The 16,803-nt window shown below is 44.3% G+C and overlaps 1 protein-coding gene across 1 annotated transcript in view; it reads right to left on the reverse strand.

Moving 5' to 3' along the window:
- PITPNC1 (phosphatidylinositol transfer protein cytoplasmic 1) overlaps window positions 1–16,797 on the reverse strand; it is a 224,977-nt gene extending 208,180 nt beyond the window's left edge. Inside the window, exons 1-4 of the mRNA XM_072939439.1 lie at window positions 16,596–16,797; window positions 16,332–16,470; window positions 8,333–8,452; window positions 7,045–7,737 (exon numbers count right to left, since the gene is read on the reverse strand). Coding sequence (XP_072795540.1) covers window positions 7,045–7,092 — 48 coding nt within the window. The 5' untranslated portion in view covers window positions 7,093–7,737; window positions 8,333–8,452; window positions 16,332–16,470; window positions 16,596–16,797. The remainder of the gene's footprint in view (window positions 1–7,044; window positions 7,738–8,332; window positions 8,453–16,331; window positions 16,471–16,595) is intronic.
- Window positions 16,798–16,803: the final 6 nt, after the last annotated feature.

Raw genomic sequence — 16,803 nt, forward strand, 5'->3', positions numbered from 1 at the left:
CCCTTAAATGTGGATGGGCCTGACCTAATCAGGCCAGTCATTTTGCAAAAGAGTAGAGATCAGAGACAAGAATTCAGAGATTCAAAGCTGCAGCAAATGCTATCCTGTTGGCCTTGAAGGAGAAAGGGCCACACTGTGGAGAATGCAAAACAGGAAACAGCAGGTGGCCTCTAAGAGCTGGCCCCAAGCTGGTGGCCAGCAAGAAGGAGGACTAGTCTTGCAGCCCCAAGGAACAGAATTCTGCCAACAACCATGCGAACTTGGAAGACTACTCTCAACCCCAGAAGAAAATGCAGCTTGATTTCAACACTGTGAGATTGAGCAGAGAAGCCAGTCATATAGACTTCTGGCCTGCAGAGACTGTGAGATAATGAACGGGTATTGTTTTAAGCCACTGAGTTTGCAAAAATCTGTTATACAGCAATAAATATTGAATACACTCCTCCAGGAATTAGGAGGATAGCAAGACTGATTACATTAACTCCCAGGAATGACTGGCCTCAAACTTCTCAGGCATATCACTTTGGAATTTTAAAATAAGGGATTTTTTTTTAAAACACAAAAGAATCTCCAGTTTATAAAATTTCAAGAGGTATAAAACTTAAGGGAAAAAACTTAAACAGTGTGAAGGAAAACATTTATGGTCAGCTTTCCTAAAAAGTTCCTATTTTCCTCAGCTTCTTCCCATCCATTCATTCAGCAAGCATTTGCTGTGTACCAGACCCAAGGTTTAAGCACTAGAGTGGCCCTATATTGGATGTGACAGCCACCAGCCACATGTGGCCCTTGAGCGCTGCAAAGTGCCTAGTGGTAATTGAAGTGCACCTCAAAATGGAAAATACACACCAGATTTCAAAGATTTAGTATGAAAGAAAAATAAGGTCTTGTCAGTAATTTCTTATGTGGATCACACGTTGAAAAGAGTGATGGAGGTGGATGATAAATAAGTAAACAAATAAGTACGGATTAAGATAAATGCAAAAAAAAAGATAAATGCTATGAGGGAAATAAACAAGTGCAAAGATAGAGAATAGGGGGAAATTTTTTTAACACCTTTATTATGGTATGGTTCCTGTACAGTAAACTACACATATTTCAGATGTACAATTTCATGAATTTTGATAGATGTATACACTAGGGAAAAATTATTTTATATGGAGTGGTCAGGAAAGATGTCTCTGAGGAGGTAACATTTCCACTTTAAATGTGCAAGTTTGCTACAAACTGTTAAGCTTTAACACGTGACAGCACTAGGGGCTGGGGAGCTTAAGACGGCTGACAAAGGCAGTTGGTCAGCTGCAGGGCTATCACACTGCACAATTCCCATTGGGTTCCATGTAAATGGCGCCCCTTGGAGGTGTGCAACCCTGAGATCCTGTTTATATGAATTGTTTGTAAGTTTCCGTAAGTTGGAGGGTGGATGGTATAAGAAGTCAAGCTTCCAAGATTAGTTTTTCAGACTTTAGATTTTCCAGATACAATGTGTTTTCCAGTTTTAATAGTTGTAACACACTTGGACTTCATCTGCCATGTAGCTCTACGAAAAAATCTCCACTGGGGAATACCACAAAATTCCTGATTTCAAGCATGAGATATGGAGGGCAGGCAGTTGGCAGTCTGCAATCTGAAATTCTTTTTTTCCCCTTCCAGTGAGCTGAATTTGCTAAAAATATGTAAAACCTTCCTGACTTCTTGCTAGAAATCATCTGGTTTCTATATCTGTCTCTTTCTCTGAACAGAGGCAGAACTGTTAGATAGTTTTCAGAAAAAGTTTTCAGAGTTACTTGACCATACAGACCTCAAGGCAACAAAAAGCAGGCCAGGGCCCACACAGGCCAGCTGGGCACCTGTGGCCTCACTCAGGCAGCTAAAGCAATGAACCTCAACGTACTTTCCCAGTAATTGCTGCCCCTGAAAAACACATTTACTGCCTGTCACTGTGCACACAATTTTCTATTTAAAAAAACAAAACATCTTTGTGAACCCTCCGCCCTACACACACACACACACACACACACACACACACAAATACACTCTTCCCTTATTGATACTCTGGGGCAAGGAAGAGGTATTAAAGAGGTTGAGTGTTGAAAATATATTAATTTTTTAAAACTACTGATTAAAAATAGGATTCTCCATTCACCTGAAATGAGAGACTTTCTGAAACAAAGATGCCTTGCTTTCCCCTAAATATCAGTAATTCTCACTTAATCAGATACAGGGTTTTTCAGTTGATTTTTGAGAGCAGCCTTATGAACTTGTTCCATGCCTTTATAATGAAAAGAAAAAGTTAATTACTACCCACTTTTAACTAGGGTTTTGTTAACAACGGTATGCAAACTTTGTTTTCCAAGGCCCAGAATCAGTTTCATGCGACAGGCATTCACACCCAGATCAAAGGGAAAATGCAGTGTCCTTCTTCCACAAAGTCACTTCCACTGACTGGCCAGGAAGACAGTATCTGCTCCTTGCTGTCTGTTCCATTAGTGGTGAAAGGTTTGTCCTGATCCATTAACCTGCCCCTCACTTCCCCCGTGCCCCTCACAATGGAGTAGGGAGCTTTGCGAGGTAGCAGGGCAGCAATGAGGAACGCTCTTCCCTGACTCTGAATCAGGCAAGAGAGGCTACAGAATTGCCCAGAAATCACTCATAACCCTGGCCTTGGTGCCTCCCAACTAGGCTAACAGTCAAGAAAAAGGAAAAGAAAACACCAAAAAACAGTCAAAATAGTGCTCATTCTTTCCAAAATTATGTTTATGAGGAACCCTGGAGAAGGTCTATGAGATTATCTAAGGAGGTTATCACTTGGTACGGAAACTATCAATTAAAATATCAAACTAAAAATCTCTTTCCTTAAAGAATTTCTGTCACAATTGGTTTCCAGATGCATTTCACAAAAATCCTTTGAAACGGAGCAAAAAGGAGAACTGCTGGGTATTTTGGCATCCTCATTTATGTCATTCCTGAGACAGCACCACCCAACAGATCCCAAATCTGTTCTCAGAAATGTGCGCAAGAAAATTCTCTGGGGACTCGGGGGAGCCTGGATAAAGTGTACTGGCTCCCTGCCGGGGCAAAGAATGACATACTATTCTGTATTAAAAAGTTGGGTGGCTTTTTTTTTTTTCCTTTTCTTTCTCTCTCTTTCTTCTTTTCTTGGAGGGGAGGGGATTGTTTCTATTTTTCGTTATGTATCAAATCCCTAAAGACCACAAATAAATCCCAGACATTAATGCTGATGTAGTCGGAACAGGAAGTGTTTTAACACCAAAGCAAGCAATAAAATAGAAAAAGTTCCTGTCTTAGATCATATTAGGATGTGCTTAGCTCTTGGAAGATGCTTATCTTACTGTTAGGGAGGGGTGGTCAGTCTGTGCTCCAAAGAGTCCTGAAGATGCAGTTTGTGACCAGGATGCTGGGACCAGTGGCAGCACCAAGGAGCGGCTTGGGAGGGAAGGGCCTTGGACTCTACCATAAACTCCACTGAGTCACACATCCAAAAGCCACCCCAAATAAACATACAATCTAAGGAAAACCAGTGGACTTATTATACAAAAGCAATTTCAAAGAGGGGCCCCTGGCCACCTTCCAATCAGCTGACAACCCCTAAAGGTCCCCTAAATAGACAAGGTCAGTTTCCAAGCCACCTTCCAACTGAAGACAGCTTAGAATCCTGCTTTGCACATCTGGCTTAGCAATAATATTTCCTTCCAGCAAGGAATCCCAGAGCGGGAAGAAATGGGGGAACCCCTAGCCTGTAGCAAAAGAGCTTTGCTCCAGATTCTGGACTAGACCCTGCCCTTGGTTATGAGATGGGCCATGAACAGAACCTTCTGTAGCACTAGTTTTCTCTTCCACAAAATGAAATGGTTCAACTATAGACCAACTCTAATAGGCCTTCCAAGTCTAAAATTCTTGAATCTACATCACCAAATGTTTCAAATGAAGACAATGATAAGTGTCTCTTCATAGCCAGCTATTGGTCCCCAGGGACCTTTACTGTTTAGAACTTTCCAATGGGGTTATATTTAGTTCAGAGACAACACTGAACGTAAATGAGGAGACGAGTTCAATGAAGTGGGGTTTTTTTTTTTAATTAAAATTAATTTATGAGATGTTACTTCTTATAATTCTTTACTCTGAAATTAATCTCTAAAAAACAAAACACCAACACTCTGATCTAGACTGTAATTCAGCTTTATTTGCTTTATCTCCTAGAGCTGTTCTTCTTTCCTGGAACCAGGGAACATTTTATGAGTTAAAATAAGGTGAGAGAAATAGTAGAAACCAGTAACAGTAATCAATTCAAAAGGTCTTTGATTTTTCATTTAGTTGATTGGGCTGACTTTATTTGTTTTCAATAATTTTTTTTTTCATTTTGCTGGATTAAATATCAGTAACAGGCAAAGATCAGAGTAGGGAGAAACAAATACTAACGGGTTTTTACCATGGCTCGGGTTCTGGCTTGACTATTAACTAGTCAAGTTGTGTGGCCTGGCGCACATTACTTAACCTTTGGGAATCTCAGTTCACTCATCTGCAAAATGTGGACATAACACACAGTTCCCCTTATAGTCCCCTCTACCAGGAGTTAAATGGGATAAGGACAGGGAAGAAGAATGGACATATAGTGTTGCTTCTTTGGATGACTCTCCAAAACAAGGGCATCTGCCTCATTTTTAAAAGTATAGACATTGCTACTAATTAACTATGGTGGTTAAAACAGAAACAAGTCCTAGAAAGGTTCCACATAGGCCGGATCAGGCCCAAGGCAAAGCACGAGTTGTAGCAAAAGTGAGGCTTCCAAAAGTCTACCTAAGTCAAAGGTAACTGTATTCTTTGAAGACACTGAAGTTGCTTCCCACTTTTCAGTGCCAAGATCAGGACATAGTGCAAAGGTGGATGGTGGACACTGTGGGGTTTACAACCATTCAGACTCAGGGATCTAACCTCTGGCAAACTGGGCCTAGTTTCCTCATCCATCATCTGATTTGGTTAATCTGAAACTTCCATCTGTCTAAACTGCACCCCTGCCTCTGTAACAAAGAAGAAAACTACTTCAGAATGTGACCTTACAGACACTGAATCATGTTTTGGTCCAAATGCATTTTACATTAATTAAGTTACAATTATACATTATATTACAGGTCGAGTCCTATTTCATTTGCCAATTAAGAAAGGAAAGGCCTCCACCTATACCACTCAAATGCAATTACCTCACCCCAAAGTTGTGGGTGTTTCAGTACCAAAGAAAAAAAAGGAGAAAGAGCGGTGCCTGAGGGTTCAAGAAAGCTTGAGGAGGGAACCAACCAGAAGAAAGAACTTTCATCGGGAGTTCAGAAGACTCTAGAACTGGTTATCTTCATATCTATCACCTGCATTTGGGGGCAGTTCATGCAGTACCAGCATTGCCTTTAGATCCCAAACTCCGCTCAGTAAATAAAGTCATTAGGAGGAGGTGGAGTAGAAGCTTACATACTTTCAAGCTGAACTATTCCAGATCAGCGGTCCAGGGGTGGCAAGATCTAAACTTTTCTAGAAACACCCTGTTAACCATTCATTCATTCACCTCCCCCATTCTCCATATAGATGTTGCTGCTTCTGCACTTGATTTCCACGGTCTGCCTACCCACATGGCATCCATCCTTCAAAGACCTTGCTCAAATGCTCTCTCCTCTAAAGCTAACGAACTGCTCGGTTTATCTTTCGGGTCGGGGCTGATTTCTCTCTCTTTGGCAGCCAGTGTCCCTGGGATACGTGTTGTAAACTTAGAGCTGCTTTGATCCTGCCTTGGATTGTATTTGTGTCTTGCCTTAACACTTGCTCCAGACGACAAATGAAGGCAGGCTCCTTGGAAGCATAACCACGTTCTTAGTTAAATACCTTTTTCTCTCCCAAAGCACCTCGCCCCTTCTACATAGTGGCTCAGTAACACATCTGGCAGATTAAGTGCACTGTATTTAAATATAAATACGGTTTGGGTCGCTGGTGTCATGTGTGTTGCCACACCAAACCACACTAGTAAGTTTCAAACTCCCTTGACTGGCTTCAGGCTCCCTCGCTGTCCCTGGACAGGCGCTAAGCAACCGTGAAATCACCAAAAAGACAGGGAGGCATAGGGGGAATAAAGGGAACCCGGGGCCTTAATAATCCTTACTGAGTCATCATTTCCTGAATGATGGAGCTTGCTGCTGGCTGGGGGGAGGGGGGTTGGATCGGGAGAAAGGAACCTGAGCAGCGCGCGGAGGACGAGCCTAGGACAAGCCCCCGCCCCTCGCCCCTCTGAAGCTCTCCTGGCAGCGGTGGGACCCCAGAGCCGAGGTCGGGCCCGCACCCTCGTGCTGGAGCGCCCCCCTGTGGCCATGCTGCAGACCTCACCGCTCTCGGCTCGCCCGCAAACCTCTCTCCTAGCGGCGGAAGAAACAAGACACGCAGAAAGTTTCCCAGCCAGTCGGTTAGCGAAAGGTCGAAGCCAGGTCCCGGATCCTCGATGTGCGGGGGTGGCGGGAGCGGCGCCCAGGCTGGTGGCTATGGCAAAGGGTCTGGGCCCAAACGGACCCCCCCCTCAAGGGCTCCGGGGTGCTCCCAGCGGAGCCCAGGGCCTCCAGATCCCGAGGGCAAAGGGCTTCTCCGGCACCCCAACCTTATAGCGAAGGGCGGGAGGGGAGCCTGGGCCCACACCAGGACGGGATGCCCCCTCTATCAGGACGCACCTGGGGCTCTTAGGTTTGCTTTATTCATTTTCTCATTGGAGGGAGGGGGCCACCCACTCCTTTTGGCGCATTCTGATTCCCAGCAACCCCAAGGAGCCCACCTAGAGTCCACCGCCCAGCTCATCGCCGCCCTCCCTGCTGGTGTGACAAGTGGAAACAGCAACTCCCCTTCCTCCTCCCCCTCCAGCCTCCCGGTTTGGGAGGTAATGTTTCACAAGGGTTTCCCCGCCGTCCGCAGTGGACCTGCCAACCGGGAGGCAGCGGCGGGGGACGCAGCGACCCAGGGCAGGGGGCCGGGAGCCGGCGAGGCAGGGCCCGGCGCCGCGCCTACCTCGTCCACGGTGAGCGGCATACAGATCCGGTACTCCTTTAGCAGCATGGTCCTGCCGGCCGCGGACCCCCGGGGCGGGAAGCGGCGGGATTTGGGGGGTGGTTCGCCCCCAGACCAACAAGGCTGCCGCCCAGACGCAGGACAGGGCGCCTGGAGTTCCGCGCTCAGAGCCGGCCAGCGAAGCAACCCCGGCGGTGCGCTCAGCTCCTGGCTTCCTCCTTTCCGCCCGAAAGCATGTCAAGGTTTGGGTCCGGGTGTTCGCGGCTCCCCCGCCTCCTTCCTCGCGGAGGTCGATCCGCCTGGATCGCGGTGTTGCAAAGTCAGGCAGGGAGGGATGGAGACCCGCTGGAAACCGCTTTGATCGGCAGCCCAGGGCAGTAGGAGCGGGCGCCAGATCAGGATATGCCCGGAGGCGGGCGAGGGAGGGAAAAAAGAGAGATTTCCAAAAATTAAAACGAATGCACCGAAGTCACCAGCTTGATCCGCCTCCGAAACCAGATCTGAACCTGGCGGACCTCCCCCCTTCTCCGGCCGCGGCCGGTCTGCCCAAGGCTAGTGTCACCAGGAACACATTGCAGCCGGAGCGAGAGATGCTGACTTTCCAGACAAAGGCTCGATGGGCTCCGCTCCCCGGGCGGTAAACAAGATTTCCAGCTCTTTTTAAGGCCGGTCCGCGAGGTGCTCCGGGGCTCCCTGGGAGAGAAAAGGGAAGCCGCCGCCGCTGCGGCCGTTCGGCTCGGCGTGGCTGGGGCCCGGGGTTCCTCCAACCTCTGCTCGAGGCTGCGAAGGGCGGGCGGGAGGAAGCTGGCGCCTTCCGCGCGCTCCCCTCCCCCGAGTCCCTGGGCTCCCCGAGCGCCGTGCGTGCCCGCGAGTTTGCAGCCACCTCGCCGGGGCCGGAGAGTCGGCGCCGAGCTGCAGTGTGCCTCGGGCCGGGGAGGTGGGTGCGGGAGGAGCAACCGCGAGCGAGGCTGACATCAGCAGCGGCCGCGGCGGGGAGGGTAGCCCCATCCGGCCAATGGGGAAAAGGCAAAGAATGTGGAGGATTTAAACAAAACAGCATGTCTCTCCCAGGTTGCTGCCAGACGGCAGGGCTGTCCCGGAGTGCCGAGCCCGGCCGGCGCTGGGAGGATTGGAAAAGGGGGCTCCCCTCGGCTCCTTTACCCTTTGAATCTGTTCTCAACTGTACCCCAGTTGCTTTAGTGCTCTGTCCAGCCACTCTGGGTAGCTTCTGGAACCAAGGTACAGAAGTGTTCCTTGACCTTTAGGAAAGGTTTTTACAAATGCTCACCACTAGCGTTTTCACTGGTCCAGCAAGCAAGCCCAGCGCTGGAGCGACGATGAGATTTGGGAGCAGGTGAACAAATCCTTGCCTGGTTTCCTAACTGGTTGCAGAGCAGGAATTCAGAAACTGGAAAGTGCAACAATGTGAATAAAAACAAAGTCCGAACAGAAAGACACAGTAAAGCGGGGGGAGGGTCTAGCTCAAGTGGTAGAGCACATGCTTAGCATGCTGGAGGTCCTAGGTTCAATCCCCAGCACCTTCTTTAGAAGTAAATAAACCTAATTACGCCTCCCTCCCAAGAAAACTAAAAAACAACAACAACAACAACACCAAAAACAACTACATAAATTCAAAAAAAGAAAAAGAAAGAAAGAAAGAAAGACACAACCAGAGGGAACATGAACTGGACATAGCCTTTTACTTCTGCTGGCCCTACTTTCAGTCTGACTTCAGACTTCGCCGGGCAGCAAGAAGTTTTCCTGTCAGCACTCCTAAGTTCAAAAAGTCACAGTGAAATGTCAATGAAAATGCCTGGAGTGTTGGTATTTCATCCATATTAAACAGCTCCCTCATTTTAACCACAAGAGGCACATTCTTCAGTTACTCAGGAAGCTGCATGTAACTGCTGAAGTCTGTTTTTCATTTGTCTGGTATTTTTAAGCTTGTTTTTCTGAAAAGTTGCTGGATGAAAAATGCATCCGTTGCCTCTTTGCAGAACCTGCAAGCATCATCTTTTCTCAGAAAAAATATTCGTGCTCTAAAATCCTGCCACTACTCACAGAACTCTGGATGGTGCTACAGATGGCCTCAACATTACAGTATTTTAAATTATCAGTAATAAGTAATTAACCAATATAACTATGATGGGCTGTGGCTAAAATCATTCAGATGGCTGGAGAGCATTTATAACTGTGTGAACACGATACAAAGGCTGATAGAAAAATGACACCCTCCACCCAGCTTATATTCTAGTGAAAACTGTTTTCTAGAGAATTGCTTCCCAGAGTTGGCTCAGAAACATTCACAGCAACTAATTAAAGCTAAACCAAATTCCTCGAGGTGGAAAATCTAAATCTGACACTGTACTGCTGAATAATAACACATGAAAGCTTGTGATACTCAGAGAAAGTGCAAGCTGTTTTTCCTTTTTCTGCTTCCTACTTGAAAACAAGTGTAGTGGCTTCGCTGCTGGCACTGAAAGCTCTTCCCGGAGGCAGCTAGGGAACGTCCTGGCTAGCCACACATGCACATGCACACAGGACATCAGGATATGTGGACATATTCCTGGCTTCCTAGATGTTTCCTGACATTGATTCTGTAACTAAGTATTTTACTGATGAATATTATGGTTGAGGAACTACTCTGAATTTCACAAACTACAAATTATCACGTATATGTTTCTGCCCTTTCTCCTCTGCTAAGCTGACTTCACTGAACTCTTTCTTTCCACTCAGTCCGCATGCCTGGTCACATTAATTTTGTTTAAGCACAGCTGTAATCCTGCCATCTTCTCTGTGGCCTACTGAGCAAGTTAAAATTCCTCGGCAGGAGGACCAAGGCTCTGAATCTACCTTTCCCCTGTAGCCCCGCCACCCTTCCCCAGGCCTACTCCAGCCAAATGAGAAAAATCTGTTGGCCAGAGAAGGCCTGAGCTTACAGCTTCCACGTACCTCGACTCTTCTGCTCCTGCCTCTGCCCCTGTCTTCACAGGGAGTCCTCCCTCACTCCATCCTCTCCCTGCTCCGACCCCCCCCCCCCACCATTATTCAGCAGGGCACTGACAATCTGTGCTTTGGAAAGTGATTCTGATGGCAGTGTGTTGGATGGGTTAGAATAGAAGGATCCCAGAGGCTGGAGGTTATTACTCTAACCCTAAAGGAGACACGTGGAGAGGGTCTGACTTAGACAAGAGAATGAAGAAAAGACGATGGATTTAGACGATTCGGAAAAAATAAATAAATAAAAGATTTGGACTTGGGAACCGACTGGTTTTCCCTACAACAGCGCTTGGGGGAGGGGAGGGCAAAGGGGGAGCCTATTCATGCATCACTCATTCACACAAAGGGAGGAGGGCGCCATCTACTGGTCAGCCACGTTGCTTTACAATGTTCTAAGTCACCTCGTCAGCAAGTCTGTCGAGAACTGAATCTTTGTTTCTTTTCAACCAGTGGAGTCATCCACTTCCAAAGAGCCTTGAAGGTGTTGCTATCATCACCATGGATGCTACACTCTACAGTTACCGATCATCACATATTAAAAAGTGCGGATAGGGCACAAAGAGCAAAAAGAGAAACGAAGAATAAAGTTCCAAGTGAGGAATGACACGACCAAAAGGAAAAGAATATTAGCCGACACATGTCTATGAAAGCATATATTCTCACATGGGTGACACCCTATGAAGGCAGGGGTTCTCAGAACGCGAGATGGGGCGGTGCACATCTACATCAATCATCTGAGGAGCTTTTCAACCCACTATCCTCACCGGAATAAGGATGATGCGCCCCTCCCTCACACTGAAACCTCTTCTCAGTTTGTGAGAAAAAAAACTGTAAGGTTCTGACCTACCTCTAAATAGAATTTGAAAGAGAAATGTGTCAAGGCTCATTGAGAGTCTTATTCCCCACACAGAGCCATTCTAGACAACTCTTTACCTTTCTAGACAACCCAGAACACTGATTCGGACTATTCATTTTGGCTCTTGTTTGTATGCCAGTGTAGCCTCTATATATAAAATGTCATATACTGTACTGTAAGTGTTTCACCTCTCCTCTAATTCCCCAACACAATGGTAAGCTTCCTGAGGAGACAGACCATGTCCTTTTGTGTCATCTGGAAAATATAGCCTGGTGTGAGAAGTATTGTAGACACCTGATAAAGGCCTATTAGATGTCTGCATATTTGAGTTCAGGGTTCTTAAACCTTGGTACCATTGACATTTGGTGACAGATAATTCTTTGTTTGGGGGGGGTCACTGTAGGATTCAGCAGCATCCCTGGTCTTTACACACTGACTATCTGTAGCAACCCTCCCCACCCACACACATTGCCAAATATGGGGCTGGGTATGTAAGGGGGAACTCCTGCAGTGGAGAACTACTGCATTAGTGTGACATTCATTAATCTTACCTAAATGTTTAGCTGCTTGAAAGAAACTTTTGAAGAGACTGACTTTCAATTTGTTAAAATTAGGGCTAAGGAGGCAAGGAATAAAAGAAAACTATTACATCACTGTGATATACAATGTCCACATCTCATTCCCATGCTATGCTTTCTATTAGCAAAGCCCTTGATAAAGGGCTTAACTCTAACATTGATCACTTGATTAAGGCAATGTCTGCCAAGTATTTCCACTGTGAAGTGTCTATTTTTCTCTTTGCATACTTTGTTCTTTGGAAGCCAGTCATTAGGAACAGCCCACACTCAAGGGAGCAGAATTGAGCCCCACCTCCTGGGGGACAGTGTCTACATATACAGTGTGGTATTCTGCAAGATTTGTCCCTTGTCCCTCATTTGTGTATTCATTCAATTACTTACTCATATCAGTGGGGACTCATACATATTTCCTCTGTACTTTGAGTTATAATTCATTAGTACATTATTTTTGTTGCTTAGATTGTTCTAGCTTTGGTCATTGGTGGCTCTTCCAGACTGGTTCCTGATCCTTTTGACATGCCCACCCTATTTTTAAGGGTGATTTTTGAAAATCAAATGTTATCCTTTGGTGTTAATTTTTTTTCAAATGTTATTTAATTCCAGCAAAGTCTATGTCTAGGTATGCCTCTTTGTGTGTGTATTTGTGTTTAACACCTGTATATCTGACCTTGTTAGATACTAAGCAAATGTTAAATTCAATCTTCATAAAACTACACAAAGCAAGTCCCAAGGCAATTCTTATATGTAGACCCATTTATCAGGCCTCTATTAAATACAGAGAATGCCTTTGATGTGTAATTGCTTATAGCTGCACAGTAAATGCTCATAAAATAAAAATTAATTGACAATGATGTAGCACAAATTGCCTCACATAGGAAAAAAACCTGTATGTTCCATGGCCAAATGTACGGTTTTGTCTTTTTTTTTTTTTTAATACATGAGCTGGTAATAAATGTTGTCAAAGTTTCACTTTTTATTGCATTGTCTATTTTTACAGAAATTGGCAAAAGGTCAGAATATTTTGAGATGAATTATGAGAGAATGTAACCTATACTGACTGGAGAGAAATTTTAGTGATGAAAAAAGACGTTGTCCTTGATCCTGAGTGCCTGCCCTTTAAAAGGAGGCAATTGTGCAACCATAACTTATAGTAGCTCTTTAATGCCAAAGATTATTTGACCTAATATCATCAAATGATGTCAACACAAATCCAGAAATAGTATTTCTTAGCTATGTAGTGCGACAGAGACGTCATGGAATTTGACTTTTTGTGGAACATTTAAATGTTTCCAGAGAGAAGAGAGGATTATGTTTGCAATTAAGAGTATGTAACCATTCATATGAAGCCCCCAGTTTAGAAGTTGCTTAGATGACTATAGTTAGGCTTAATAGTGGCCCCCAAAGATATCAGGTCCCAAGCCTTGGAACCTGAAAATGTTACCTTATTGGGAAAAGGGTCTTTGCAGATGTGATTAAGTTAAGGACTTTAAGATGAGACTATCCTGGATTATCTGGTGGCCCTAAATATAATCACAAGTATCTGTGTAAGAGAAAGGCAGGGAAACATCTGACACACGCACACAGAAGAGGGGAAGGCAATGTGACCATGAGAGCAGAGACTGGAGTGACGAAGCCACTAGCCAAGGGATGTCCACAGCCACCAGAAGCTGGAAGAGGCAAGGAACAGACTGTCCCCTAGAGCCTCCAGAGAGAGAACATGGCCCTGCCATACCTTCATTTCAGCCCACTGACACTGATTGCAGACTTCCAGACTCTAGATTGCGAGGGACTCAATCATTGTTGTTTTCAGCCACTAAATTCATGGCTATTTGTTACAGCAGCAAGAGTAAATGAATATAATGATTCAGGTAGGACTTTATTCACCTGATGTAACTGCACCTGACGTGAAGTAATTCCAACACAAGACTAACAGATTTACTCAAAAGATAAAATACAGTATATTTTTCTTTACAAAATGATTCACAACAGACTTGGAAAAATCAAGTTCTCCCATTGCCTTTAAAACAGGCAATTTATAAAAACAAATACTTCACAAACAAATATTTTACACACATTTCAGGAAGATTTCTGTAACATAAGCCCTGTGACTTTCAATATTTAATGCTCCCTAACTTCAAATCTCTAGCCCAAATGACGCCCTTCAATTTGACACAGGTACATCCACTTGTCTTCTCAACATTGTCACTTCCAATATCCAATAGGCACCTCGAACTTAACATATCCAAAACCGGCCTCCAACCTCTTTGCTCTGATTTGTGCATCCCAAATCGGTGGTTCCATCTTGGTAAACAGCAACTCCAACTTTCCAGAGATTCAAGCCAAAATTCTTGCAGGCATGTCTGACCCCTCTCCCCTCAAAACCAACAAGTCCTATCTGAGCTCTATTTTCAGATTATATCCAGGATCTAGCCACTTCTTACCACCTCTACTGCCTCCACCCTCATCCAAGACCCCATCATTTTCCCCCTGATTATTGCAATAACCTTTTAACTAGTCCCCCAGCTTCTGCCCAACCTTGTCACCACACAGCAAGCAGCCAGAGTGATTCTTTTACTGTGTAAACCAGCTTATGCCACTCCTTTGCCCCAAGCCCCATTGGCTCCCTATCTCACTCAGATTAAAAATCAAGTCCTTCAAATGGCCAAACTGCCTAAACCTCAGCTCTTGTAACTCTCACCCTCACTCATTCTGGTCTTCAAACAAACCAGGCATGATTCTGATTGCTCTCAGCTCAGGGTTCTTGCTCCTGTCTCTGCCTGGAATCTTCATCCTCCAGCTACTTGCAAGATTCCCTTTCTTACTTCAGGTCTTGGCTCACTTGCCTTCCTTGACCACCTCCCAAACACCAAACCCCTGGTACATATTTACATGTTGATTTTGTCTTCCTGCCACTAGAAAGTTCATTTCACAAAGGCAGGAAATTTGGGTCAGATAACGTGCACAGCCAAGAAGCTGAAAGTGCCAGAAATGCCAAATGTGAAAAAAAATACGCCAAATATAGTAATTAATATATGGTACATTATTTTCTATAATTAGTATTGTAATATACAATATCACAATTTTTTCCAAATAAACTTTTTCCGATCAGTATTTCTCCCTACCTTTTAGATTCTTTATTTTCCCACTGCCAATTTTTCTCTTCTGAAATCAAATTCTTTCTTATGAAGCCACAAATTTAATCTCAGACTCAAATAACAGATTTATAAAAAGTCTGTCTATAATACAATACTTTCACCTATTTTCTCTGGCCAGTGCTCAGACTTTAACCGATTTCATTCTTTATTTGCTTCACTTTAATTTTTTGTTTCCTTTGAAAGCTTTTCCTTAGATTTCAATTTGCTTTCATTTCATTACCTCCAAGTCTAGCAAGAAATGGCTTCAGTTTGGGGTGGAGTCAACTAGACTTTTCTCCACCTATTTGCCTCTTAGACCCCCTCACACTCTTATTTTTCTGAGTCTGGAAACTATAAATCTGTTTACTCCATTACATCTTTGTTACTTTTTGTCTTTTCAAACTCTTCACACAAAGTGTAGATCTCCAAATTCTTTTGTCTACTCTAGTCAGATCAACTGCGTACCAAACACAGAGCCAGAAAACATCTTACCCTAGTGCATCTCAACAATACTGGCTCTTAGTGTCTGGTTTAGAAATTTGTAAGGAATTTTGGATTGTCGCAATCACTGAGGAGGAGAAAGATATCATCATGTAACAGGGACCCTAGACAACAGCAATACAACAAACCTACACAATAAAACACTGTCCCAGGGGAAGGGTGTAGCTCAATGGTAGAGCGCCTGCTTAGCACACATGACATCCCGCATTCAACCTCTAGTACTTCCATTAATAAACAAATAAGTCTAATTACCTCCTCCCCCAAAATAAAAAATAAATTAAAAAAATTTTTAATAAAAATAAAATTACTTAAAAAAAAATATATATATATATATCATCCCACATTCCATCAGCTTTTTCAGCGTCCTGCCAGATAACTCCTTATGTATCTGAGGCCTAAACTCTAATTCCATTTTGCATATGCCAAGCTATTTTTTTTTTAAGTTTTAACGTGCACTAAAATATCTAAGAATCCCTCTGTGTGAAAAACAATAGAAGATTACACTTCAACAAAGTCAGAACTTTACCAAAAAGTTGTATACCATGTTGGAAAAATCATGTCACCCTTATACTTGAGGAACCAACAGAACACACCTGTGGCAGCTGTAACTTTTGCGTTTAGTTATTGTATATGCATACAAGCAAATGACTACTTCTTTACATTTCTGCTGTAGACGTGTTTTATCCTTTATATTTTGAAATATATCATTATTTTGCTATTTTGCAATGTTTCTCCTTTACCGTTAGGGTGTTTTCTCGTTTGTTTTTTTTTTTAAATTACGTGTGCGGATGGGTTGTATTATCTGTGCTTTTCATTACGCAACAGTTAAAAACAAACAAACAAAAAGGTCTATTCAGCATATATAAAGGGAGGTTGGTGCTGATTAAACTGAGAACTACTAACATCACAGGTAAGCCACTCCACAATTTCCCATTTGCTTTCCAGGATACTGTTGACACTTGGACCACAACACATGCATCCTCATTCCTACTTTCAAGGATCTTAAGCTGCTTCTTCTTCTTTTTTTTAAAAATATAGGCACCCAGAGGGTGTGGATGATAATTAAAAACCAAAAAACCAAAAAAACAACTTTTATGGTCCTTAAGAATTGAAAACGGTCTGATATGCGTGATCTCGTTTGACGCTCGCTCAAGAGTCCTATAGGGAAAGCAAATAAAACGTCTTTCTAAAGAGTCTTCTTACCAACGTAATATTTACCTATTATACTACTGAACCACTGCCGTGTCTTCTCTTATGAGCTTTAAGAGATCCCACAGATTAAGCCACCAAGAGTCTCAAACAGACGAAACCTGAGAACCATTTTCCTCAGGGTTTACTTCAGACTGCTCACGTAGACCTGAGAAAACCGAGATGCAAGGAAAGTTAAGCGACTTGCCCACGGTTCTGAGAAATCATACTATTTCAAAGCAGAGGTGTAATAATACATATGACAGCCTCTTCTTTTACACTAGCTTTCCTCACCGCAAATTTTAGGCGAGAAGGCTGTCACCAAGGACAAAGCCGGACGAGGCGAGGAAGGGGCGAGTCCCGGCCCCCGGCTCCGCCCCCAGGGCTGTCCGCGGCGGTGCCTGCCTGGCGGCCAGCGCAGGGGGCCTCATGGGGTCCTTCGCGCGGGCTCCCGACGCACTGCCTGAGCGGGTGCGCCGGCGGCTTCCGGTGTGGGTGACGA

This window comes from Vicugna pacos, chromosome 16 (assembly GCF_048564905.1).
Source record: "Vicugna pacos chromosome 16, VicPac4, whole genome shotgun sequence".
NCBI lineage: Eukaryota > Metazoa > Chordata > Mammalia > Artiodactyla > Camelidae > Vicugna > Vicugna pacos.